The sequence below is a fragment of the Pelobates fuscus genome, chromosome 8 (assembly GCF_036172605.1).
Source record: "Pelobates fuscus isolate aPelFus1 chromosome 8, aPelFus1.pri, whole genome shotgun sequence".
Lineage (NCBI taxonomy): Eukaryota > Metazoa > Chordata > Amphibia > Anura > Pelobatidae > Pelobates > Pelobates fuscus.
In genome coordinates, this window is record NC_086324.1 from 35575483 (window position 1) to 35602480 (window position 26998).

The 26998-nt window shown below is 39.7% G+C and overlaps 1 protein-coding gene across 1 annotated transcript in view; it reads right to left on the bottom strand.

The window, feature by feature from the left end:
* Nucleotides 1-22145, bottom strand: part of GRB14 (growth factor receptor bound protein 14) — a 64716-nt gene extending 42571 nt beyond the window's left edge. The window contains exons 1-2 of the mRNA XM_063429681.1: nucleotides 21975-22145; nucleotides 3354-3510 (exon numbers count right to left, since the gene is read on the bottom strand). Coding sequence (XP_063285751.1) covers nucleotides 3354-3510; nucleotides 21975-22037 — 220 coding nt within the window. The 5' untranslated portion in view covers nucleotides 22038-22145. The remainder of the gene's footprint in view (nucleotides 1-3353; nucleotides 3511-21974) is intronic.
* Between the last annotated feature and the right edge of the window lie 4853 nt (nucleotides 22146-26998).

Genomic DNA, 26998 nt, shown 5'->3' on the forward strand with positions numbered 1-26998 from the left:
GAAGCATGTGAGGTCTGTATGAAGACTAAACGACCTCAGACGCTTCCATGTGGGCTTTTGCATCCCTTGGAAATTCCCGAGAAACCATGGACCTGTTTGGCTATGGACTTCATTGTCGATTTACCTGTTTCTAAAAAACAGACTGTGATTCTCACGGTGGTTGACAGGTTTACTAAGATGGCTCATTTCGTGCCCTTACCTAAACTTCCATCTTCCCCTGAATTGGCTGAGATATTCGCTAAAGAGATATTTTGTTTACATGGGATACCTTCCGAAATTGTTTCTGATAGAGGTTCCCAATTTGTTTCCCGTTTTTGGAAGTCATTCTGCTCTCAAATGGGTATCAAATAGAATTTCTCTTCTGCCTATCATCCCCAGTCTAACAGAGCTGCTGAACGCACTAATCAAAAGATCGAACAATATTTGCGTTGTTTCGTTTCCGAACACCAAGACGATTGGGTTGGTCTGATTCCTTGGGCAGAGTTCGCACACAACAATCTCGTTTGTGATTCTACTCGTTCTAGCCCCTTTTTCATGAATTATGGCTTTCATCCCTCCATTCTTCCCTCGGTTTCTCCTTCCCAAGGAGTACCGTCGGTTGATGTTCATGTTGCCAATCTGAGGAAGTTGTGGGATCAGACTCGACAAATTCTTCTGCATAATTCCATGTTGTTCAAGAAACACGCTGATAAACATAGAAGGGCGGCTCCAGTCTTTGCTCCAGGGGACATGGTATGGTTGAGTACCAAAAACATTCGCTTGAAGGTTCCGTCTATGAAATTCGCTCCTCGTTACATTGGACCTTACAGGGTTCTGACTCGAATTAACCCAGTTGCGTATCGTCTGGCTCTTCTATCTGCCTTACGCATTCCTAACTCCTTTCATGTTTCCTTGTTGAAACCCCTAATATATAACAAGTTTTCCTCCACGGCATCCTCTCCTCGCCCTGTTCAGGTTGAGGGACAAGAGGAGTATGAAATCAATTCCATCATCGATTCTCGTATCTCCCGGGGGAGGTTACAATATTTGGTTGATTGGAAGGGATATGGTCCTGAGGAGAGGTCTTGGATACCTCAGGAGGATGTGCATGCGCCTCGCCTCCGCAGGGCTTTTCACTCCCGTTTTCCATCTCGTCCCGGTTCCTTCCGCCCGTTGGGCGTTTCTGAGGGGGGGGTACTGTCAGGGTACCTGCTGTTTCTACCTCTGTGGAGGTGAGAAACTTGGACGTTCTTCCTCGCAAAAGGGTTGAGTCACTCGTTCCTCGCGGTTCCCTCGGTCGTTTACACGCCGGCCGCGAGGGATCCACTTCCTTTTATGACGCGGCGTTCAGTAGCCGACGTCATGACGACAACCCAACCCGATCTGTCAATCAAGACCCAAGCACGAATGAGGATTCGTCGGGGGCGTGATTACCTGTTTAGAATCAGGGTATAAAAGAGGGCTTTCTACGGTTGTTCATTGCCCTGTCGTGGTTCTAGCTTGTCTAGTCACTCAGTGCTCTTGTATTCTGTTAGTTTCTTTGGTTTTGACCCGGCTTGTCTGTTCTACCTCGTTTACCTCTATTACCCTTTGAATCGGCTTGTCTCTCGTTTACCTGCTCTCTCGTTCCCTCGACCTCGGCTTGTCTTTAGACCATTCTTTTCTACTCTTACGTTAGTCCGGCCATTCTAAGGTCCGGTATACGTACCCTGTACCTGTTTGTACTCTGCGTGTTGGATCCCTGTCCTGATCCTGACACTGCATGACTCACAATGCCAAAACCAAACAGCTCTCGACATTCTACAAACTCATTCAGGCTGACTGAGCCACCCAATTGCCCCCCTACATGGACTCTTGGTAAAAATACCTCAATGTGCAGCCCATGCTGCCCCAATGGTGGACAGCCTTTACACAAATACACACAACATCCACCTGCACCAATGTACAGGAAGGTGGATATAAGAGAATATCCAGATGGCATTACTCTCCCTCCAAACTCCACAAGTCTTTCCAGACTCGCCCGATGTGTGTTGGAAGTGCTCTCGACCTGGGGCATCCCTCGCACACATTTGGTGACACTGTCCACTAACCTAAAGCTACTGGGCCAATATCGTGAAAATGTCCAAAGCAGTAACAGGCATACAAATACCCCACACCCCACAAGCTTTAGTATTTCTAATATTACCAAGCTCAATACCCAGAATACAAAAAACGCTCTTGACCCATCTCCTTACAGCAGCCAACATGCTCATTCCAGTAAAATGGAAGAACTCTGCAGTTCCAACAGTCAGAGAATGGATCTCTAAAGTGGACACCATTAACACCATGGAAGATAACCATGCCTCTATCTCCCATAGAGACATGGGAGCCATGGACGAAATTCATGACTGACACCTAGACAGAACCACCTAGACTGCATACACCTCCCTGACTAGGCATCTCCCCAGACGGACCATATGATCAGCTGGGGAAAAACGTCATCCCTCAGTCCCCTCCTGACCCCCTTGTTCACCATCCCCAAACTCCTCTTCCCTAGCACTAACCCATTACAACCCGAGACACATCCGACACGCACGACCTCTTGCCATAGATTAGATGTGGAATATGATGTTAATTCCTACGCTACTCCACACATCATGCTTCAGCAGAGACCCCACGTAGTGGCACATACCTAGCCCAATACTACAACGATACTAGTGTAATATTTTGTAACCTCAGGTATGGCCCAGATGAAAGCCCCGTGGCAGTCATCTAAGCTGGGCAGCTAGAACAGGAGCTCAGTTACAAATGTAGCGAGTAATATGCTGGTACTCTTGATTATCTTGTTGTAATGCGTATATATCCATCTCACTGTTAGACGATACCCTTGTTGTAACTGTGTATACCCTTTTTGCTTTCTGTACCCACCTAATATGACCAATTTGGAAGACAAGAAAACCAATAAAAACAAATAAAAACAAATAAAAAAATAAATAAAAATAAGAGTATAGTATCATGGATAATACAAATAGTAAAAGCAATAAAAAAATTAAAATATGCTTAAAGTTGTTTAAATAGTAGCAAAGATTTATTTTTATTTGCTTTATGTATAGTGAAAATATAGTGAAAAAATATGATGTGCAATAATTTCCTTCAAATATGAAGTGGTATCTAGCTACATATTATAACTAAAACATGAACAAATAGGCAATATTGTTGAGCTCAAAAAGTCCTCGATTTATTATTTTTCGATAAGTTTGTCCAAAAATATTTAATCATTTTAAAAGCTTGCCCAAAAATATTAATCTAGGCCAAAGTTAGATATTTATAAAGAGACTAATGAACTTATGCATTGACAATTTTAATATTATAGAAAACATTACTAGTACCAGTACCTAGGCACAGATTTGAGAGATGCTCAAACATAGTCCAATTATGATCGTCAACATAATGATTCTTTTGAATGAGTAACTGGCATACATCCTTAGCTGATATATCATTAGGCACCTCCAAAGCTCTGCTGGTTCCATCCTCGCTGTATACTTTAATCACCTGTAAAAATACAAACAGTTTTCGGTTTATGACAAGTTTATATCAGCATTAGCAATCCCCGTGATATGTGTTCAACTAGATCATGAAATCATGGGCAAATCTTTCCTCTTTGTTATATAAAAATCAGTTAATATGTAAAAAAAAAACATATATGTGCTTGCTACTTCAACAAAAATAAATACAATGTGCAGTGATAAAAATAAGAGTGAAACAAATGTACATGTTCCACACAATAAAGGGAACATTTTTAAGAATGATTGGAGTTAGAACTAGAGGCGTAACTAGAAACCACTGGGCCCCAGTTCAGAAATTGTCCTGGGGCCTCCCATGTGTCTCACCCACTTCCCATCGCTGCCATGTGTCTCTTTTTCCACCAGTCCCTCCATGTGTCTCCTTTCCCCTCCAGGCTCTGGATGTGTCTCCTTCCCCCAGCCCCTCCATGTGTCTCCTTTCCCTCCCTCGGCCCCTCCATGTTTCTCCTTTCCTCCTAGTCCTTCCATGTTTCTTCTTTCCTCCGTGCCCTTCCATGTTTCCCCATTCCCCTCCAGCCCCTCCATGTGTCTCCTTTCCTCACCAGCCCCTCCATGTGTCTCCTTCCCCCCAAACCCTCCCATGTGTCTCCTTTCCTCCCCACAGCCCCTCCATGTGTCTTCTCACCCCTCCATGTGTCTCTCCGCAAACCCCCTCATCTCCATGTAGCATGGCGGAGTGGACTGCGGTACATACAGAGGCCGGCAGGAGGGAAGCGCTATGGTGTGTGCTCCCCTCCTGTCAGTCATCCAACAACTGCATGTCCCAGGCTGGTGTGGCTGTGCATCCACCCTAAAGCTATTCTAGTCACAGGGGTCCACAGGGCGACCAGGACCTGTGGAATGACGGGCCCAGTCACAGCTGCGACCCCTCTGACCTCTGTAGGAATGCCACTGATTAAAACAGAAACCTGGAGATGTAGACTTGGGCTATCAGTAACAAGAAAATTTTATAGATTTGTAAGTAGTAAATAATGTTATGGAATCAAAATTGAGTAAACCTAGATTTAACAGTAGCTCTGTACTAGTAGTGCTCTCGAGTATGAATGAGAATGTTTTGTTAGAGTGTACGTTTTTATAACTGCCAGCTGCACAAAGAAGCTAGATACAAAACAAAAATACTTATTCTATTATTTCGACATGATTGGAATTAAACACGATTTTTAGGTATCACAGAAATATAAGTTTTTCAAGAAAGGAACATAATCTGCCCAAGTTTCCCATGACCTGAGGCCATGACCTCAAGAAGGCACAAGGGAGTTAGGTGGCACTGTTGCAACCTGTATTGTCGGTGGCAGGGACGGCAAAATGCTGCCCCTGTTAAAGTGCTGCCTGGGGACATGGCCCCACCTGTTTCTAAGGGCAAGCCGGCCCTGACTGACAGACATACACACAGACATACATACACACATGTTCACTGACAGACATACACACAGACATACATACACACAAGCTTTGTTCACTGGCACACACATGACAGCAGTGTTTGGCTCGTGGCTGCTTCCCGAGCTAATGTTTTTGGAGCTTGTGGATCCACTCAATGATAAGCTCTCCCTCTTGGTTATGGCACTCAGTGATGACTCAGAGTGCAGGCAGGGAATCTCCTCAGTCATCACTGAGCACTGGAGCCGCAAGGGAGAGCTTATTATTGAGTGTATCAAGAGGAGGTACCTAGCATCAGATATCACCCAACCGGACCACAAGGGAATACTTTTTATTGAATATATTGAGCATCCAGCAATATATTTAATAAAAATAAATGGCAATTTTCCTTGGGGACAGCAGTATCATTGGATACTGCTGCCCCCCTGCCAAGGAGCTCTCAGGTGGCTATTGCATTGAGAGCACTGCTGGCAAACCCTAAGGTTTAGCGAGTAGGTTATAGCGAGTAGGGGCAAAATTTACTAATACTAAGTCATTTTTACTTAGTATTAGTAAATTTGTCTGAAAGACCAATTTAGGTCTTTCAACCTTTTGGTAGATAACTCCCTAATACCGTGGGAATTAGGGAGTTATCTACTAAGCGGCTGCAATAGAAGTGCCGAAATTCCCGAAATGCCAAAGTCCCGAAATGCCAAAGTTCCGAAGTGTCGAAGTGCCGAAGTTTCCGAAGTTCCAAAGTTCCGAAGTTGCCGAATTTCCGAAGTGTCAAACTGCTGAAGTGCAGAAGTTCCGAAGTGCTGAAGTGCCGAAGTTGCCGAAGTTCCGAAATGTTGAAGTGCTGAATTGCCGAAGTCCCGAATTGCGAGAATTCCGAATTTCGGAATGCCGAACCGGACCGAAAATTTTCCCCATGCACATGCCTAGCATTCATCCTTCCGATCACACACACCAAGCTTCATATAGATCAAGGGCTGGGGCGCATTGAGAACGCTAGCCTTGAGGCAGCAGAAAGGGTAAATCCACTCCAGAATATAATTAGAATTTATCTTACAGTAATTGATCTGCTGCATATAGACTGTGTATTAAAACAATGTTTACTTCAACCCAAGACATTTATTTGAGTTATTCCCCATAGTGGAGTAAAGGCAGTAGTTATAAAGACATTACAAAGAGCATAAAAGATTAATAGAGATTTCTTCCCCCATATAAACTTATAACACTTAACACATTATACACAAAGTATCATTTTACTCACCCTGGAGTCTGCTATAATGTCTGCATCCTGTTTAAAACTCACATGGAATTATAGCATAACTAAATAAGCTGTATGAGACATTTAAAACTCTACCCCCAAGTTGTTGCTGAACTACAACTCCCATGATTCTCTGGCCATCTATCGCATTAAATTAATTTTATGAGTTGTAGGCCATCAACATTGGGAAGGCAGAGTTTGAGATCCTTCCCATAGACCAGTGATGGCGAACCTATGGCACGTGTGCCACAGGTGGCACGCCGGGCCCTCTCTGTGGGCACGCGGCCATAGGGTTGCCATCACTGCAGAGTAGGCACCTGCCTGCCCAAAACGCAGATGCCTACTCTGCTTCTGTGTCGGGAGGACCGGAAGCAGGGGGGAGGGATCGAGGAAGCAGCTCTCCTGTCCTCCCTCGAGCTGTGTGGAGCGTTGCCGCGCGTTACCATGGCAACGCTCCACACAGCATCGCGCGGGAGGACAGGAGAGCTGCAGGACCTGTCCTCCTGTCCTGCATACCACCACCGGACCACCAGGGATGGCTGTGTTCCACCCCTCCCCTTCACCAAAGGTAACAAGAAGGGAAGGGGGGATACTGATTATAAATATAAATATTTAATATGTAAAAAAAAAAAATAATGCATCTGCAACTCCTCCCCCCTACCCACAGCACCCCTAACCCCCTTACCCACAGCACCCCTACCCTCCCTACCCACAGCACCCCTGCACCCCTACCCACAGCACCCCTACCCCCAGCACCCCTACCCACAGCACCCCCTACACACAGCACCCCTACCCCCTACACACAGCACCTCTACCCCCCACACACAGCACCTCTACCCCCCCACACACACAGCACCCCTACCCCGCCCACACACAGCACCCCTACCCCCCCACACACACAGCACCCCCATACCCCACAGCACCCCTACCCCCCCACACACAGCACCCCTACCCCCCCAAACACACAGAGCACCCTACCCTCCCAAAAACACACAGCACCCTTTCCCCCAAACACACACAGCACCCTTTCCCCCCACACACACAGCACCCTTTCCCCCCACACACACAGCACCCTTTCCCCCCCACACACAGCACCCTACCCCCCCCACACACAGCACCCCAACCCCCCCCCACACACAGCACCCCAACCCCCCCCACACAACATTACACACAGACACATACACTGCACCCCTCAATGCAGTATATGTGTGTGTGTGTTCAGCAGTCTTTATGTATTCAGCAGTGTGTGTGTGTATTCAGCAGTGTGTGTGTGTGTATTCAGCAGACTGCGTGCGTATTCAGCAGACTGCGTGCGTGTATTGAGCAGACTGTGTACTCAGCAGTGTGCATGTATTTAGCGGACTTTGTGTGTATTAAGCAGTCTGTCTGTGTCTCGGTGTGTGTATGTATTAAGCAGTTGGTGTGTGAATGTGTTCAGCAGTCTGTGTGTATGTATTGCATTTGTTGGAGATACTAATAAATATAAGCTTAATTTATATCATTATTTAAAATGTGTATAAGATAACTCTCTGTTGTGTTCTTCTTTTAAAACAAAAGTTGTTAACTGTACGAGTAGTTTTTTCTAAACGTAAACCTCAGTATTCAGGTTTAATTGCCATGTTGGCACTTTGAGGGAAAAAAAGTTGGCATGTATTGCGGTTTGGGCACTCGGGCTCAAAAAGGTTTGCCATCACTGCCATAGACAATAACATAATTATTGAATTGTCTACTAACCAATGCACACTGCTACCACTCAGGTCGACGAGGACGACGAGCATGCAGATGAGCTTCCCTGAGATGGTTTCTGACAGTTTGTGCAGAAATTCTTTGGTTATGCAAACAGATTGTTGCAACAGCTGTCCGTATGCCTGGTTGCAGACAATCTTGGAGGTGAAGATGCTGGATGTGGAGGTCCTGGGCTGGTGTGATTATACTGCGGTAGTGAGGCCGGTTGGATGTACTGCCAAATTCTCTGAAATGCCTTTGGAGACGGCTCATGGTAGAGAAATGAACATTCAATTCACGGGCAACAGCTCTGGTGGACATACATCCTTGCAGTCAGCATGCCAATTGCACTGTCCCTTAAAACTTGCAACATCTGTGTCATTGTGCTGTGTGATAAAACTGCACATTTTAGAGTGGCCTTTTATTGTGGCCAGCCTAAGGCACACCTGTACAATAATCATGCTGTCTAATCATTATCTTGATATGCCACACCTGTAAGGTGGATGGATTACCTCAGCAAAGGAGAAGTGCTCACCAACACAGATTTAGACAGATTTGTGAACAATATTTGAGAGAAATAGGCCTTTTGTGTGCATAGAAAAAGTCTTAGATCTTTGAGTTCAGCTCATTAAAAAATGGGGGCAAAAACAAAAGTGTTTATAATTTTGTTCAGTGTATATATCTGAAAAACTGCAATGGACTTCATCAGGACCTCACAATCTGCATATTGGACTTTGTTTTTTATTTTTCTGGGAAAAATAACTTTTGCATTGAGAATATGTCTCATGGAAATCGCGTTTAACTCACAATTTTTGTTTCCGACCATTTCTTTTTTAAAGTAAATTTGTTCTCGCCTTATAATAAGCATTGTGTACAGGTGAATGCATTGCTTTTCAAGTGTTTCTTATATGTTACTGTACACGTTTCATGTTTTAGGCACAAACCAATTTAATACCTTTTTTGTTACGATGAAACTTTTTGCCCATCCTTACATTCAATAGAATAAGCTGGCACAAACTTAAAATAACATGTTATATTCAAGGTCACAATAATGTTCTCGGAAGCATATACTAACCACATTCTGACAGACTCATACAGAATGTCTAGCAGAGATTATATTTATTTAGAGAAGTAATTGTCACAATTATGTCTAACCTCTCCTGACTCTGATACACCCATTCTCCTATTGTCGCAAACACTGACAATCAACGCCTTTCACATTAATGCTGCATGAAAACACATGTTCCATACATGTTTCGGGTGATGTGCACTCACATAGCGTGGTGTGCTTAGTTATCCCCAGAAACCCTATAGGTCCGTCACACAATGACTTTGTTTAATTGTTCTGTCACTTTTTCTTTCCATTCACATTATTTTCCTTGTTTATCTTTGTTGGCTTTCAATCTCCATGTAAAACTATGTTACCTTTCACTGAAGTTTGTTTTTCCCTCTATCGGAACATGATGTAACATGAGACTTGTTCGGTGTTGAGTAAAAAAAGAATCCTGTGCTATTTAAAGATATACTTATTTTTTATAGATTAAAAGAACCTTAAAATTGCCAGTGGTATGTATTTTATAAATATCAATATACTAGTTGAAATATGTTGGGAATATGTGTATTTAACCCCTTAAGGACACATGACATGTGTGACATGTCATGATTCCCTTTTATTCCAGAAGTTTGGTCCTTAAGGGGTTAATATGTTATACATTTTATTACTTAATTGCTGTAACCAATTAATAAGGAATCAATAGTTCACATTGCTGCTACATGTCATCAAGTCTGGGAAAGTATTCGTGGTTCATTCTGCTCCTGTGCAAACCTATAGAAAAGTTCTGCCACCTTCAAGAGTCTTTGGATTTATGGCAAGACCCCCAAAGGTGACCCCCCCAGTCAGTCAGCGTGTGACAATGCATGGTTAAAGGTGAAGTACAGCATAAAAATATCACACAAGGTCACACATGGGATACTCTATAGACCAACTCTGGATAGATAGATAGATAGATAGATAGATAGATAGATAGATAGATAGATAGATAGATGTTATTAGTTTTAATTTTTTTTGGTAATGCAATGAAGAGAACACAATATGACAGTGACATGTATTGCATAGCAAAATGTTTGAGTACAGGCTGAGGGTTATAGCACAATATGTCAAGAGGAACAGCACATTCTTTTCTTTTAGAGAATGGAAAGCAGTAACAATCATGCTAGACAGAAGTATGGAACATGCTAACCATAAATGTCTAGTTAAAAAGAAATAAAGTAATGCAAATACATAAGAGTATCATACAGAGTGGAACCACCAATTGCGTATTAACATTGCTCTAACCAATCACAGTATGATGCTATTTATAGGTAGAGGTACAAACTACTATGCATTGAACACATGCAAGGGGTATCAGCCGCATATATTAAACAGGTGGTGACAGTGGCATTGTCCCTTACAAGAGAACGTGGGTAGATATAACACCAGGTAAGCACACTCTGTATTCTTTCCCAGGTTACCCTATACCCTCTGGACAGACAGCACAGTCCAGCACCGCAATGATCCGCCAAAGGGGCATCAAACCAAGTTGAGTGGAGATTATTGATCCGGAGATGTGTGAGAGACAGCTCACAGGCAACTGGAACCGCGGTGTGGGCAAATACTGCCTTCGAGGCCTGCCTGCACAGGGACTCAGATCACCACTGCTGTGGTTAATAGGACCTCGGCTCCCAACCCATCTCTGCAGACGAGATTGTGGCATCCTCCGCTTTCCCCATTTGGAGACTTTGAGGCTAGATGTCCTCCTGTGAGTGTAACCCTACTCTGCTTTTCCCGGCTAATGACTCTCAATGTAGTTATCCTCTTGTGGGTCACCATCCTCTGCTTCTCCCATCTAGGGACTGTCTGGGTAGCTGTCCTCTTTTGGGTACTGCTATTCTGGACAGAAGGCTCGGATCGCCGCTTGGTTTGAGACTGGGTAGGTGTCAGTAGTGTCAGAGGGACAGGTTCTGTAGCTCTCAGGCGATTTTCTACTTTGGACCAGAAGGCAACAAACAGAGCATCTATTTTATCCCTCTCCCCGGCTGTAAGTAGGCCTCTTGGTGGTCTGTTCCTGGTAAAAGCCGCCAAACTCGGTTACAAGCTATAACAGATCAGCCACCACGGACTCCTCTAGTCACCAGGATGCTTTAACTTTATATTAGTTTTCTTGCAGTTTTAGAGTGTTTCTTTTGCAGAGCTTTCGTGGTGTGCGACCAGTCAGCGCGGCGGTGAGGCTCTGCCCCCCTAGTCTTACTAATTTTAATTGCACTAAATCAACATTTTTAGATATGTGAATAGTAATTATGTTTGTTGAGAAAGTATAACAGTGAATGGGGTAAATTTTTTCCTAGTCTTGATTTTTTATTTTCACACATTATGTAGAAAAAGCTCACAGCAGCACAACCAGCAAATTCAACTAAGCAAAATTCACTTTCAGGTATCTGCCAATAGTCCTGCCATATTTAAATGATGCTGGATCCTCAATGATTTCTAGTTTCCAGGAACTCAGTATGAGCCTATTCACCAACAAATACCTACCAATAAACTGCCCTGAACCAAGCAGGTCTTATTGGATTGCAAGGTCCAGTGGACAAGTGAGCTCATCTTACACCTTCTTTTACAAGGTGTTCTGGAACTTCTGCAAAGCGATCCTATCTGTCCATGTTTTTCAAATTATAAATATGTATTACTGCTTTGAGAAAAGGAACAGTGAGGGATATGCATAAATGATGCTGGGTGATAAAACATTTTCAGGGGAAATCATTTTTTCAAAAAATATTTTTTTTTTTGGTACGGTCATTTTTCAGTAATCCTGTTTTTTAATGCCATAGGCAGAATTCAGAACAATGAATCAAAGATAACATGCTTTGCCATGGCTCGATTTAATTGGTTCTTGATTCGGTTAAATTTCGGCTCGGAATTCAGGAATTCGAACAATCACCTGATCAAACTAGAAATAATGAAACTAATCTCCAAAAAATGCCAAACTTTCTAAAGCGAAGCAGGTTCCATTCAGTCATATTTTTCCTGTCTGCTTGTAAGGTAGTTAAATAGTACACTAGGTAGTAAAGATATACACATTAAACAGGCTTTACATATGAGAACCAAGAGTATACAATTACAATTTTATGCAAATTTGCTACTTTTTTTTACCACTGTACTAAGATATACAGCAAAAATAAATTTCATATAATTTTCGCTCACTAAGTTAATCCTTAGTGAACTTCAAATGCACTTATTTTCTCATGGAATCACTATCTCCCCCATATGCACAAATGGAATGCTAGTAACATTTTGACATTTGTATTTACATTATGTATACTAGCTTAGTGTGTGTAGTGTTTTAGTGTTTAGTGTCAAAACCCTAAACTATTATATATATATATATATATATATATATATATATATATATATATATATATATATATATATATATATATATATATATATATATATATATATAAAAAAGTATCTTCAGGACTGGGGAGGCTGTACGTGTATGAGTAAACATGTTTATCCAACATATTTTTGGACCATGCCACCCCTAGAATAGAATGTTGAAAAGATAAATACATACTATTTCTTAAGGAGATATAAGTACTATTAACTATTTTCTTTACTAATGTTAAACGTTTTAAAATAAAAGAATAAGCTTAAGGGCAGGGAAAGAAAACACTTAATCGATTTTTCTCACGTAAATTAAAATAAAGGGTTTTGTATTTAAGGTTTTACACCATGTTATTGTCTTGTTCTGTTGCTGAAGAATAAGAGCAGGGTATCATGCTGATACTTGCGAATATTCATTTAAAAGTCCAAAACAACATGAAAGTGTCCTATTATAGGATTTTGTTAAAACACAGTTTATTCATTATTACATTAAAAAAAAGTTACATTGAATTTACAAAAAAAAAAAAGATTCAAACAGTCCTATGATCATTGCATCCTGGAGAAACAAGTCATACCTTGGATGACCTATTCAGTTTGGCAAGCTTGGACGCGATCAAAAAAAAGAATATGGTTTTGTCTTCTCATGAACACAGTGATACTGTCCTAATCACTTAAGCAAGTTAGAAATGTCTTTGCTCAAAAGAATATTTCTTACTGAATTCTTTTTATCCTTCCATCTATACATCTATCCATTCATTCATCTAGATAGCCAGCTACTGGTTTTCTGTCTATAGGTAGACCTTACATATCACATCGACATTAACTTCTGTGCTTCTTCAGCTCACTGAAGTGATCTGGGTACAGTGAGGACATTCGGCATCAGTCAATTCCCCATAGGAAAGCATTGCAACAATAAATAGAATTCCCTACACTTGCTGAACGCAAGTAAGTGCCACCTGGATAAAATGAGTACCTCCTACACACATATTAAGATAAATGCACTATAACCTTAGAAAGATAGACTTAGAGAGATACATTTCTAAAAAATTACAACAACAAAACAAGCCTTTTAAAGCTGGTCCTTAACCTTAAAAGTCTAATCTAATACATACAAGGAACCTTGTAATAGTTATATGGATTTAAGGGCAATAAATTAGGCTTTAATAGACCGGCCAATGACCTAGCAATCAAATCAAATCTTAACCTAATAAAATCAGAGTACCCAAGAGCATCAGAGAGTCTATGAGACAGGGAGGGACATCTAACAGTGTTTATCTTGGGATCGGGGTATACAAATTAGCATTTCCTAATGTCCTGGAGTGAGACAGGGTTCCAAGATATGGCTTAACAGTCTTAATATAGCAGGTCTAATTAGTTTAAGGACACTGCTGTAAGAAAAATAGGACGAGCCACTCTTCTTAAAAATCTCTGTGATAATTACTTAGAGATATACTTCCAACCAAGGCCTTGATTTAATATGTGTTCCAGATAGTCAACATTAAAGTCCATAGGAATTTATCTATACAAATTCCCATGAACTTTAATGGTGAGTCCTATAGATATATAATCTGGAACGATTTTCTAACAGCACAGACTCATTTGGAAAGCTTATTAGAAAACGATTACTGCAGCTTAATAAAATAATTAACAAAAATACTAGGGGGTCATTAATAATTCCACTTAAATATAACTACTATTAGTTTCATTCAATTTGATAAATATTCATTTCTACATGATAAAAGCCTGGTCTTAAAAACCTACTCAAAATTCTAAATAGAATACCTTGCTGAATTCGAAGGGATTGCTCTATATTCAGAATATTTCGTACCCGTTGTGTGTAATAACAGACAAAACATTATCTGAAGAATTAGGAGAACAGTGTCAGATAATCCATTAGTAGTGATTTTCCTTATCCAGCAATGAAAAAAAGTTTAAATTGGTGCTAAGAAGGAATTTTCAAAAGTATGACATATTAAAATCACTTCACAATTAATTTCTTTGTTGACTTTTAAAGGGTATGCAGACATAGTTTTATGGAACTAACCAGAATAAGCTTCAGCTTGTCCCCAACAGATGTCCTTATCCTGTGAAAAACACACTGGACTATGCCAGAATTTGTGTGAGTGACTATAGGAATGCTAAACTTACTGTGTCACAGAATCCCCCGTGTTCTTAGCCAGTGAATATATTAATGCTAAAATCTTCTTATGAAGCTCATAAGGTCACACAATAGGCTCACAGTCCATAGCAAGTTGTTCTTCCTTGTGTCATCAACCCAACATACTAGTCTGCTCATGGCTAGGCCACAAAATGTGAAAAAATATATTTGCTTCTGTTCTGCGGGAATTTTCACATTTGTTCTGCAAATGTTTCTTTATTCTGCTGAGATTTCATGTATGTTTTAACGATCAGTGGAAATTCATTAACAAGCACATATCAGATATTGTTTTGCGTGCAATGTGACAGATCTTTAGGGATACTACAAATTCATATTCAATATTTATTAACCTCAAAGTGTTATCCCAAGCATCAACTACAGCCAATACATCAACTACAGCCCACCACAGTACCCTTGCCATGTTTCCCAGTAATGAAGCAGTTTTAAAATGATCTGCCCTCTTATATGGAGGGTCCTATTGCTGCTGATATGCATCCAGCTTCTGCAGAGCTTGATTGGCCAAATACCAAGTCTACCAGCTAGAAATTGGCAGAGAACATCAGTTGGCTGCTTTCACAGCCAATGCATGCAACTCTGTCCACAGAAATATGCATATTATTGATTTTAGCCAGCCCAGGAACTCTTGATCCAGGCTGGCCTATGATACTGCCAGAGATTGAGTATTATCCCTGGCAGTAAAGGGGTTAAATTCCACGTTTGTAGCATTTTATATTGAAATGCTACACATACAGACTTCAGGCACCATGACCACTTCAAAAACACTGAAGTGGTGTAACCCTTTAACAGCTTCCGATGAGTTGTTAACAATATCAATGTGATCACAATTCCAGCATTTATTTACCATTGTTGGGTCATGAAGAGTAGTTAGCAACACTTCAAAGGGACCATCAAACATCTAGGTATTTCAATTACGTCACAGGGTTTGAAAATGCTATTCTAATAACTTGAAATATGTTGAAGTGTTAGTGCATGAGCGGAACAAACACTTCAAATACCTCTCATGACTTGATAGTGTGCTAGCAACATTAACTAATAATTCCACATTAATCAATTACCCCAATAAAAGGACAAAAATAGCGCTATAATTGAAATCTAAAAAAGGAAAATCAATAACATAATAAATACATATCTACCAAATCTCTGATCAGAGGTACCTTGAAGAAACACATACAATGCAGTGTAAATATGTAACATAATGGTTTCATGACACACCTGTCACATATTGGCAGCTAACAAGTGCAATGATGATGCTAATAGATGCCAGGTTTTTCTAAACCCATTGAAGGCAGCATTGTTGTATTGTTCACCATGTGATATTGGCCAATCAAGCTTGACATTGCAGAATTGATGATAAAAGTACTATTTAGGTCTGGTTTTAACACAATAAAATGTTCTGAATTCAGACTTCTTACCGTCTTACCAGCACACAAATGGTTTGTGAAATATGGACTCTGATCTCTTTCAGAAATGTGGTGCAACATCAGCCATTAAGTTACATATTCCAGATTTTATGTTACATATTCCAGATTTTAAGGTAGATCTGAATCTTCTATTCGTTCTGGAAATATACTATGTGTATATATTACAATCTTCATGTTTTTTTTTTAAATGCATAGCTTCACACTGCTTTTATACATATATATATCTTAAGAAGAGATATATACAATAATATAAAACCCTTTATTTTAATTTACGTGAGAAAAATCAATTGTGTTTTTTTTCCCTGCCCTTAAGTGTATTAATTAATTTTGAAACATTTAACATTAGTAAAGAAAAGAGTTAATAGTACTTACCGTATATACTCGAGTATAAGCCGACCCGAATATAAGCCGAGGCCCCTAATTTTACCCCAAAAAACTGGGAAAACTTATTGACTTGAGTATAAGACTAGGGTGGGAAATGCAGCAGCTACTGGTAAATTTCTAAAAAAATTATATTATTGAATATTTATTTACAGTGTGAGTACATAATGAATGCAGTGTGTGTATAAGTGCAGTGTGTGTGTGTGTGTCACATATTGTCACCGCAACATCCAGACTGCCAGACGAGATCACCACAGAAGTGCCCAATAAGGGATTTGAACCTGGGTACTTTTTAGTCCTGGGCCTGCTGTTTCTCCTCTGAGCCACCATACAGACTGAAGTGTGTGCTTGTATCTTGCCTTGTATCCAGCACTGGGGGCTGGACGTTATTCTGTGGCTGTTCCAACATTCTCAGCACACCTGTAGCTGATGGCCTCATTAGCCAGGTATAAAACATTGCCTCTTCCAGAAAGCAGTGTCAGTTCCTTGCTATAGCATGTTATAGCTGCCATCTCTTTTTCCCTATCTATTGATTGATAAGTACTAAACCTAAGCATGTTTAATATCTGTATCCTGACATGATTATCTCCTTTATTATTTAAAAAAAAAAAAAAAAAAGGGCAGCACTTTGGCATTTCTTGCTTACTTGATTGCCATGCCATGCACTATCAAAAATAAAGAATGTAAAAAAAAAAAAATCGAAATACAAAATACAAATATGAATGTTTTTACAGATGTAAACCAATCAAGTTCTAAAATACCCCAGTTAATATTTTATATTTTGTATTAGACTCCAAAGGATCTTTTCCATCTATTTGTTGAGCATATTTAGACGTCTGTTGAGATAGTTAGAGGATATTTAAAATTTTATATTTCACTATCCGTTTCTTGGTTCCTCCTAACCAAAATCTGTTGTGTGGAATATGGATAATTATATGTGGATTTGATTTAGAATGCTATGATTTAGCATCATCTCAAACAATACTCTCCGAATGCAAATTACAAAGAGGTCTATCCACAAAGTCTGACATCACAAACTACTTGTTAAGAGGAGAAGTTGATGAGAGTCATTTCAGGTCAGTTTGTGTCAGCTGCTTTTAACCAGCCAATTCTTGCAATCTTTGCTTATAATCAAGTATGAGGACTTATTTACCAGATTCATCCAATTAAATATATCCAGCTTGAGCCATCGTGAACAGATCCTGGCTGTATTCATAATGCTGTCTGACTGTTATACAGTGCTGTTTGACATTGGACTTGAAATTTTATATTGAAATAATGCTAAGAAAAAATAGTGCATACCTCAAGAATTCTGAAACTCACTAACCCTGGAATAGTCAGGTGTTAAGGACTGAACTACAAATTTTAGGGAAACACTACCGAAAAACTACTCTAAAGTCCTTTGAGGGCTATCCTAATCTAAAACATATTGAATGACTGTCATCTTTTATGATGCTCCCTTTTATGAGGGACAAAGATATCTTGTTTTCTTCAATGTCCGTATTTGTGGAATGCAACTCAACGACTGTAACGGAAACACATAACGTTTGACACCCAAAGACTGGCATGCATACCGAAGCTACCATGGAGGTTGTAGGAACCAATTACCTATTATCAGGGTTATTTACTAACGTGAGAAGTGTTTGAAAATCAAAGCAAATTTCACATTTTAAGTCAAAATATATGAATAGTTTGGCCTTACATTTGCAACTCACTTTTCATCACTGTTAGAGTAAATTATTGGCCCAGTTGCTAAGCAGTTTCTACATATATTTTTCCAAGAAGTGGCAATGTCATTATCTGAATAAACACTTTAGAATTTAGCTTTTTGAAAAAGCAAAAGAGTTAGTTACAAATGAAATAGCCCTTGAGATCCCCTCGTCCTTTAAAAATTGGAAACAGGACTGTCAGATATCTACACAGTTTAAGGAGTGGGGAACAGCCTTCATGAAACTGAAAAGATCAATACATTGTCTAAATTTATTGGAAACACAAGTCAAAATTTTATATAGATGGTATCTAATTCCTACTAGATTAACCAGGATCTCTCGGACTAATCCCGCTACATGTTGGAGATGTATACAATCAGAGGGTAATATGGAACATATTTGGTGGAATTGCCCTAGGATTATAAAATTATGGAACTATGCTTTTGATACAGTTCCAGATTTAACTGGTATAACATTAGATAAGAAACCAGCACTGTTACATTTAAATTGGCAGCAACAGTCTAAACCCCATATTACTGTAATAATACATTGTTTTATAGCAACTAGAGTCCTTATTGCCAGACGCTAAAAGTCCCATCTAAAGATCATTTTATAATTCTTATTCTTTATCAGCTCGGTATGGAGAAAGGTGTCAATATATTAAACCCAAGAACAAACCTAAACAAACAGCGAAATATGAATATTATATACATTTGGTTAAGAACTATCATAACAGACTACCTACCGGATTAAATTTAGATACATAAGCATTAGGCTATTACATGATAAACAAGGAATGGCGTTGCTACAGCCCTGATGTCGCATTTTAAAGGGACAGATAACCATTTTCTGTATTTATAACATGATAAATACTCCCTCTTGTAGTATGAATGTATTTGTTGTAAGATACATGTTTGTATTTAATGTACTTCTCTTATGTATGTTATTTATTGGAAAAAAAATAAAGAATACTAAATATAGAAAAAAAATAAACACGAGCTCTTAGACACCACTTAAATATAAATATTTTGGACTGGGCTCTTCTCTCTGCTGTTTTTTGCTGCAGACACCATAGCCAGTAGCGACTGGGGGTGTCTTTAAAAATTCATATTTTTAAATGTTTTACATTTATCTTGATTCAATGCTTTCCTATGTGGGAGGCCTAATGCGTGCGGGACTTGCTGTGCATACACATTGGCTTCTCCCCCAACGCCGACATCGGAGGAGGTGGGGACAAAGCCAGCACTGAGGAAAAAGGTAAGTGTAAAAGGGTCCGTTAACCCTTTCCACCCTTTTGGCAGACAACAGACTTATGGCCGTGGAACGCTATTGCAATAGAAATACGCTTTTGTATTCCTAACACTATGGTGTTCCTTAAGTCTTATCTGGTTCGAAATACAGATAATCTGACCAAAAGCTGTGCAAGTAATTAGTACCCGGTGCATGTTGTTGAATCTTAACTTGATGTGTAAGAACTAGGCAGCTCAAAATTCCACTTTGGGGCTGGTTTCAGACTTCTCGATTTTATATGGTTTTAGCAAACGAGTGGTACTTCCGAAAAGAGGACTAAAATGGTTTCCCTACACTGCAAGGGTAAACTAGTAAATGAACAAAATTAGTAATCTTTTATATAAATATATAAATTCATGAAAATGATACACAATAGAATACATTACATATAATATTTAATTTTCAGTAATGATAAAACTGTTACTATACAGTTTTAGTAGAAGTGATACTGTCACTTAGACTATTGGATCATATCAAATAGTAAAAAAGTTTTTCTGTCCCTAGGTCACATGCCATATTCTAAAGGTTATACAATCTCTTTAAATATAGCAGTGGAATTGGGCAATCCAGAGCAAATATATATTACCGTTCTGAACCAATTTAAACAACCATTACTTAAATTAAGTGACATTATATTACTACTATATCACAGGAAGGGACTATATTTAAAAGAAGAAAGACTACCCCACAACAAGAGGACATAGTCTTAAATTAGAGGTGCAAAGGTTTAAAAATAATATCAGGAAGTATTACTTTACTGAGAGGGTAGTGGATGCATGGAATAGCCTTCCAGCTGAAGTGGTAGAGGTTAACACAGTAAAGGAGTTTAAGCATGCGTGGGATAGGCATAAGGCTATCCTAACTATAAGATAATGCCAGGTACTAATGGAAGTATTTAGAAAACTGGGCAGACTAGATGGGCCTTATCTGCCGTCAAATTCTATGTTTCTATTATATACTGATAGTATTGTAAAATTCAATTACCTATTATTTATTTCTATATTTGTCTAACTATTAATGGTTGTATATACCGTTCAAAGTACATTTTGTGTTTTTATTTATTTATTTATATTTTTATGATTTTGTGTTTTTTGGTTTTTTTTTCACCTGAACATTAATTGGATTTCTTTGAGTAACGTTCAATGTTGAAATCTTTAAAACTATTAATAATTGCTGAATTAATTTTTTCCCTTTTGCGAGAATGACCTTTACCGACTTTACAGCACTTCTTTGCCCTTTGGCCAGTGATATTTCATGTCTGTTAGCACTGACCACAAGAATGCAGTTAATCTGTAGTTTACAGTACATCATAACAGTTTGTAAATGAGAAACTAATATTCTGTTTAACCCTCTACGTGCTAGAGGGCAAAACAATGCATTGAGAAGCAATGCTGTTTACACACGCCATCAAAATGTAATCAGTTCTGCAAATCTATTTGCTTAATGTGTACAATAATATGAGTACAATGTGCTGCATTGTCAACTGTCCAGGTGGTTGAATTTGGCTTCTGTTCAAATTATGTAGACAAACAAGGGGGCTAATTTCAGCTTTTTAGTCACTAGTAGTATTAACCATTTGCATGCCAAAAGCAGTTTCCCTTGTAAGTATCATGTGAAAAGTACTGAAAGCGAATAATTAATTACATTTCCATTTGAAGAAAAACAAGTCACACCTTCACAAACTAATGGTGTCAAGAAAATGAAGCATTCTGTTTGCTAAATGTTGAGTTGAAGTGAGATTAAAATGATAACCAGTATAGCAAAAAATATAGGGACCCCTCGTGTTGGAGATATTTTTCAAATTCACTCATTTATCAGCTTAACATAATATCTTGTTCAGTGAACAGACTTCCGAGGCTTTCTTATTTCTTATTGTTACATAGATATCATAAATTAACGGTTAGTATAGTACACATAGTACGCTTGCAGATTCTCAGTTTTTAAACTTCTATAAGAGGGAGAGAAAGCTGGGAGCTTTCTATCTTATGATCTGCAACCCCCGTTATCCTCAGGCAGCATTTATGTCAGTGCTGCCTTACTTCATATAATGCAAAATGAAATCCAACAGCCATGAAGCTACCCGTTGCCTACTATGGGTTTCTGTATCAGTGTTTGCGATGACTCACCTTCTATTATTTCAAAAAATATCAAAGTATCTATTTTTAGTTATCATAAGTACACAATGTACAAACTTACCCATCTCTAGTATAGACACAATAAGTGATACGAAAATAAATTATAGAAAAACATTTCACGACACATGTAAAATATTCAGATTCTATACATGGTAACAAGATACAAAAAAATATATATATAAAACATTTTTATGATTATGAATATCAAACATGAAGTTGCATCATATACACTTTACTCGAAAAGCACTTTATGATACACATGAAATATACATTTTATTTAAAAGTATTCAGAAAAGAAAATGCAACAGAATAAATGTACGTCATAAAATGTCCTTTTTTTTTTTTACACAATATATTAATAAAAAAAATTTCAAAACATTTTACCTTCCCCGTCTCAACTATTAAAACTACTTTCTATAAATATTTTAAATATTTATTACAAATTAAAGATATGTAAGATATCACCATGTCCTCTTATTCAGCTAATAGGAATTGGCAGAACAGATCTCTGCATGAAAATATTGTATGCATATGTCTTACCCTTTTTTGAAGAACCAGTGGAGTGATCGCAGGCAAAGTTACCCTCCTTGTATACAAACTCATATTTGTTCTTCATTCAGTAAGTTTGCACTAGGAATAATAGTCCAGGATATGCAGTCACGGTTAAATATTCTGTAGCTGTTCGAACACTGAACAAGCAAAAACTGTGAAACTAGCTATACTCAATGCCAATTAAAAATAACTGTGGGAGAGAGAGCTAACAAACAGCCAATCACAGTGTTTTCGAGGCTTTCCTTTTGTCCTTGGGAGCACATTCTAATACTTTTGTTTATAATACTTAAGAAAAGCAGACAACATTCACTGGAACTTTTAAATTCAAAGCCCTTATTGTAACATAACGACAATATAAGTTTTGCTTAGGCAGTTTAAGTTTAGGATAAAAAAAAAAACTACTGATGAATCTTTAAATAAATATAAAAAGTTGTAAAATACATATAAATAGCATATATAATGCATTTAAATGCCAGAGTATTTATCTGATGGTAATAATTATTTCTAAAAAGCAATAGACAAATGGCTAGTAAAAGTCTCTTAAAAAAAGTCTCTCTCCGGCTCCAAGGTAGCCATGCGGCGGCCATGCAGATATTTTAGGCACGCATACACCTCACCCAGAATCCTTTGCAAACCATGAAACTAATTTAGTTATTTTGTACAAATTAGCACATATTTTATAATATCCACTGTCTTCTTTAGGACAATGCTCACAGGTGAATCCCATATTTTAAATGTAATTGTCATATTTTTTTAACCCTTTGATGACTGAGTCTTTTCCCAAGTGCTGTTCTTTCGTGACAGAGGCCATTTTGACTTTTTTGCTATGTTTGTTCAGCTATAATTCAACACTTTCCCTTTAAAGGGATACTCCAGGCACCCAGACCACTTCTGCCCATTGGAGTTGTCTGGGTGCCAACTCCCACTACCCTTAACCCTGCAAGTGTAATTATTGCAGTTTTCATAAACTGCAATATTTAGCTTGTAAGGTTAAGTCCTCCTCTAGTGGCTGTCTATCAGAGACTTCCATTTTCTTAGAACACGAAAAGTGTGTTCTAAGATGCTGGACGTCCTCACGCTATGTGAGGACCTCCAGCGTCGCAGAAATCCCCATATGAAAGCATTGAATAAGTAGAGTAGACAGAGCCTGACCAGCACCGAGGGACATCGGTGCTGGACTCCGGTAAGTCACTGAAGGGGTTTTAACCCCTTCAGTAACTTGGGAAAGGGGGTGGGGGGAAGAGGGGCACTAAAGGGTCCTGCAGTGCCAAGAAAACTATTATGTTTTCCTGGCACTGGAGAATCCCTTTAAGTGAACCCATAAACAATACATATGGTTTTAAAAGGACAGTTAGGGTTTTCTTCTGATATCCTATTTGGCTACTTAAAGGGACACTGTAGGCACCCAGACCACTTCAGGTTATTGAAGTGGTCTGGGTGCACCCTCCCAGGTCCCTTAACCCTGAACAGGTAATTATTGCAGTTTTAAAGAAACGACAATGATTACCTACTAAGGTTAACTCCACCTCTAGTGGCTGTCTATAAGACAGCCACTAAAGGGACTTCTGGGCTGTTGGGCGACTTTTGGTCGCCTAACTGACACTCGACATCCTCAAGCTATGCATGGGGATGTCTAGCATCACCCAAAACCCCATAAGAAAGCATTAAATTATGCTTTCCTATGGTGAAATCCCAAAGCGAGCACAGCCATTGCTGTGTGTGTGCACATTAGGTCTCCCCCGTGGCTGCGTTGGCAGAGAAGGAGAGAAAACAGACCCAAGCCAGAACTGGCGTTGGACCCAGGTAAGTGGCATAAGGGAATTTTAACCCCTTGTGCATCACAGGGGTGGGGGAGATCCGCAGGAGAGGGGGAAGCCATAGTGCCAGGAAAACGTGTTTGTTTTCCTGGCACTATAGTTTCCCTTTAACACAATACTTATAATGGAAAAAAAAACACTAAAAACAAAAAGGGGGGGAGGGGATAAAAAAATATTTTCAAAGTTTTGCTGATAAGCAGTTCTACACAACTAGAGCAACTAAAAAAACAAAAACTCAAAATAGATTCAATTATTAGTCCCAATTATGAAACAAATTGATCTTTTTAGGTTTTCATTTCATTTCTGGAAGCTATAGTACAACATTTTAGAACTAAACCTGAGCTAAACTTGGCTGATACTATAACTTTAAAGGGACACGCTACTACCAAAATACAAAATAAATAAAAATCACTGTTTAGTAGATATACCCTGAACAAAAACTTCCATAGATGTAATTGTGCTTTTTTTTTTTATATCTAAAAACTGCTTGCAAATGCTGCAAATGCTGCCTTTGCAAGCCCTTCTCTTCAAACCCCGCCCAGACTTTCTGTGGCTGTCCAATCACAGACTTCCCAATACAGCTCAATGAGAAGTCTTTGCAAGGCAGGTGCTCTGGGCAATTGCTGCCTCTTGAGTTCAGTGCAAATAAGCTAGCCAAACCAGGAAGTAACAGGACCTGTTATCTACTTGAAAAGCCAGGGGGTGTAACCAGTATAAATTATAAAAGGGTCAATTTCTGTAGAATTTCTATTGAACTTCAATTGAAAAAAAATAGGACACGCTCTTTACACATAAAGCTTTTGAGCAAGCTAAAGTGCTTTAGGGGTCGGGAGTGTCCCTTTAATAGCAGCCACAGATCTAAAACCGCTGCACAAAAGCATGTAATTGTAGAAAGTAGACCGATCTCGGAATTTATCAGTATTTTGAAAGTTTCACTTCAACAGTTTCATCACCAACGAAGCCAACACTGTTAGGTATATATATTTTTAGTTGTTGTGATTTTTTCCTCATGTATTTTCCGGCTTAATTACACAAACCATGTATGCCCCACTATTGTAAAGACCAATCATTTTTATTCCACTACTGCTAAGTTTGGGGGCAAGTTATAGGGACATTAGAGTCATGACCTAATTATGACAAGCCCCCTTACTTGATTCTCAGATATGCTATTTGGTGGTGCCACTATCTGTGTCACCATACTGACCAGTGTCACACTTTGGTACTTTTTCTAACCCTCCATTAACCCTTACCCAAATCCTAAATGCTCACCTTTACACTAACGCGAACTCTAACACTATCACTAACCCTAAAATTGTGCAGCTTAGTTGATTGACTCCCAGGTTGATTGATTGCCCAGGAATCCAGTCACAGTGCCAGTTAAGTGCCAGTTAAGCAACAGCGCACACAGAATAATACACTTTTAAATTTTACAACTACTTCAAATCACCTATCTCAGCAAACATATTAAAATTAGTGTAGGACTCACCAATATTCTAGTACTGTGACATAGTTGTAGGTTAACACTAGTGATGTCGCGAACATAAAATTTTCGGTTTGCGAACGCGAACTTCCGCAAACATTCGCGAACCGCCATAGACTTCAATGGGCAGGCGAATTTTAAAACCCACAGGGACTCTTTCTGGCCACAATAGTGATGGAAACGTTGTTTCAAGGGGACTAACACCTGGACTGTGGCATGCCAGAGGGGGATCCATTGCAAAACTCCCATGGAAAATTACACAGTTGATGCAGAGTCTGGTTTTAATCCATAAAGGGCAGAAATCACCTAACATTCCTAAATCACAATGGATATGGATTGACACCTTGACATATGGATTGACACCTCTCCTCAGAGACCCTGACACAGAGCAGAATAGGGAATGTTCCCCCTACATAGGGTTACTTGGCAGATATGGATTGACACCTGTCCTCAGGGACCCTGATACACACTGACACAGAGCAGAATAGGGACTGTTCCTCCTATATAGGGTCACCATTTTTAGCCCAAGGCAGCTCATCTCATCAGGCCTTTTTTAGTCGAATGTATTGCCCACTGTCAGTCCCTTCGGGATCCATCCCTCATTCATCTTAATAAAGGTGAGGTAATCTAGACTTTTTTTGACTTTGGCGACTTCTCTTCTCAGTGACAATACCTCCTGCTGCACTGAAGGTCCTTTCTGACAGGACACTTGAAGCGGGGCAGGCCAGAAGTTCTATCGCAAATTGGGATAGCTCAGGCCACAGGTCAAGCCTGCACACCCAGTAGTAAAGGGGTTCATCGCTCCGCAGTGTCGATATCTGCAGTTAAGGCGAGGTAGTCTGCTACCTGTCGGTCGAGTCGTTCTCTGAGGGTGGATCCCGAAGGGCTGTGGCGATGCGTAGGACTTAAAAAGCTCTACATGTCCTCCATCAACAACACGTCTTTAAAGCATCCTGTCCTTGCCGGCGTGGTCGTGGGAGGAGGAGGATTACTTTCACTTTTTACTCTTCCCCTGTTAGATTCCCGTTGTGCTGTGACATCACCCTTATACGCTGTGTAAAGCATACTTTTTAATTTATTTTGGAAATGCTGCATCCTTTCCGACTTGTTGTAATTTGGTAACATTTCAGCCACTTTCTGCTTATACCGGGGGTCTAGTAGCGTGGACACCCAGTACAGGTCGTTCTCCTTCAGCCTTTTTATACGAGGGTCCCTCAACAGGCACGACAGCATGAAAGACCCCATTTGCACAAGGTTGGATGCCGAGCTACTCATTTCCCGTTCCTCCTGGGGGGGTATGTTCTTCCCCCCAGCCACGTACAACACCATGGGAACCAGATAAGTGACAACGAGCACCCTGGGATGCCTGTTGTGGTTGGTCTTCCTCCTCCTCCTCAAAGCCACATTCCTCCTCTGACTCCTCTTCCTCACAATCCTCTTCCAGCGTTGCCGCAGGTCCAGCAAGCGATGCTGATAAGGCTGTGTCTGGTGGTGATGGTGACCACAACTCTTCCTCTTCCTCTTCACGCTCATCTATGGCCTGATCCAGCACTCTTCGCGGGGCACGCTCCAGGAAGAAAACAAATGGCATGATGTCGCTGATGGTGCCTTCGGTGCGACTGACTGAGGTTTGTCCCCTCTTCAAAAGGACGCATGAGCCTACAGGCTATAGGTTTGCCTACGTCCAGTAACGTGGCAAAAAAATTCCTAGCTCC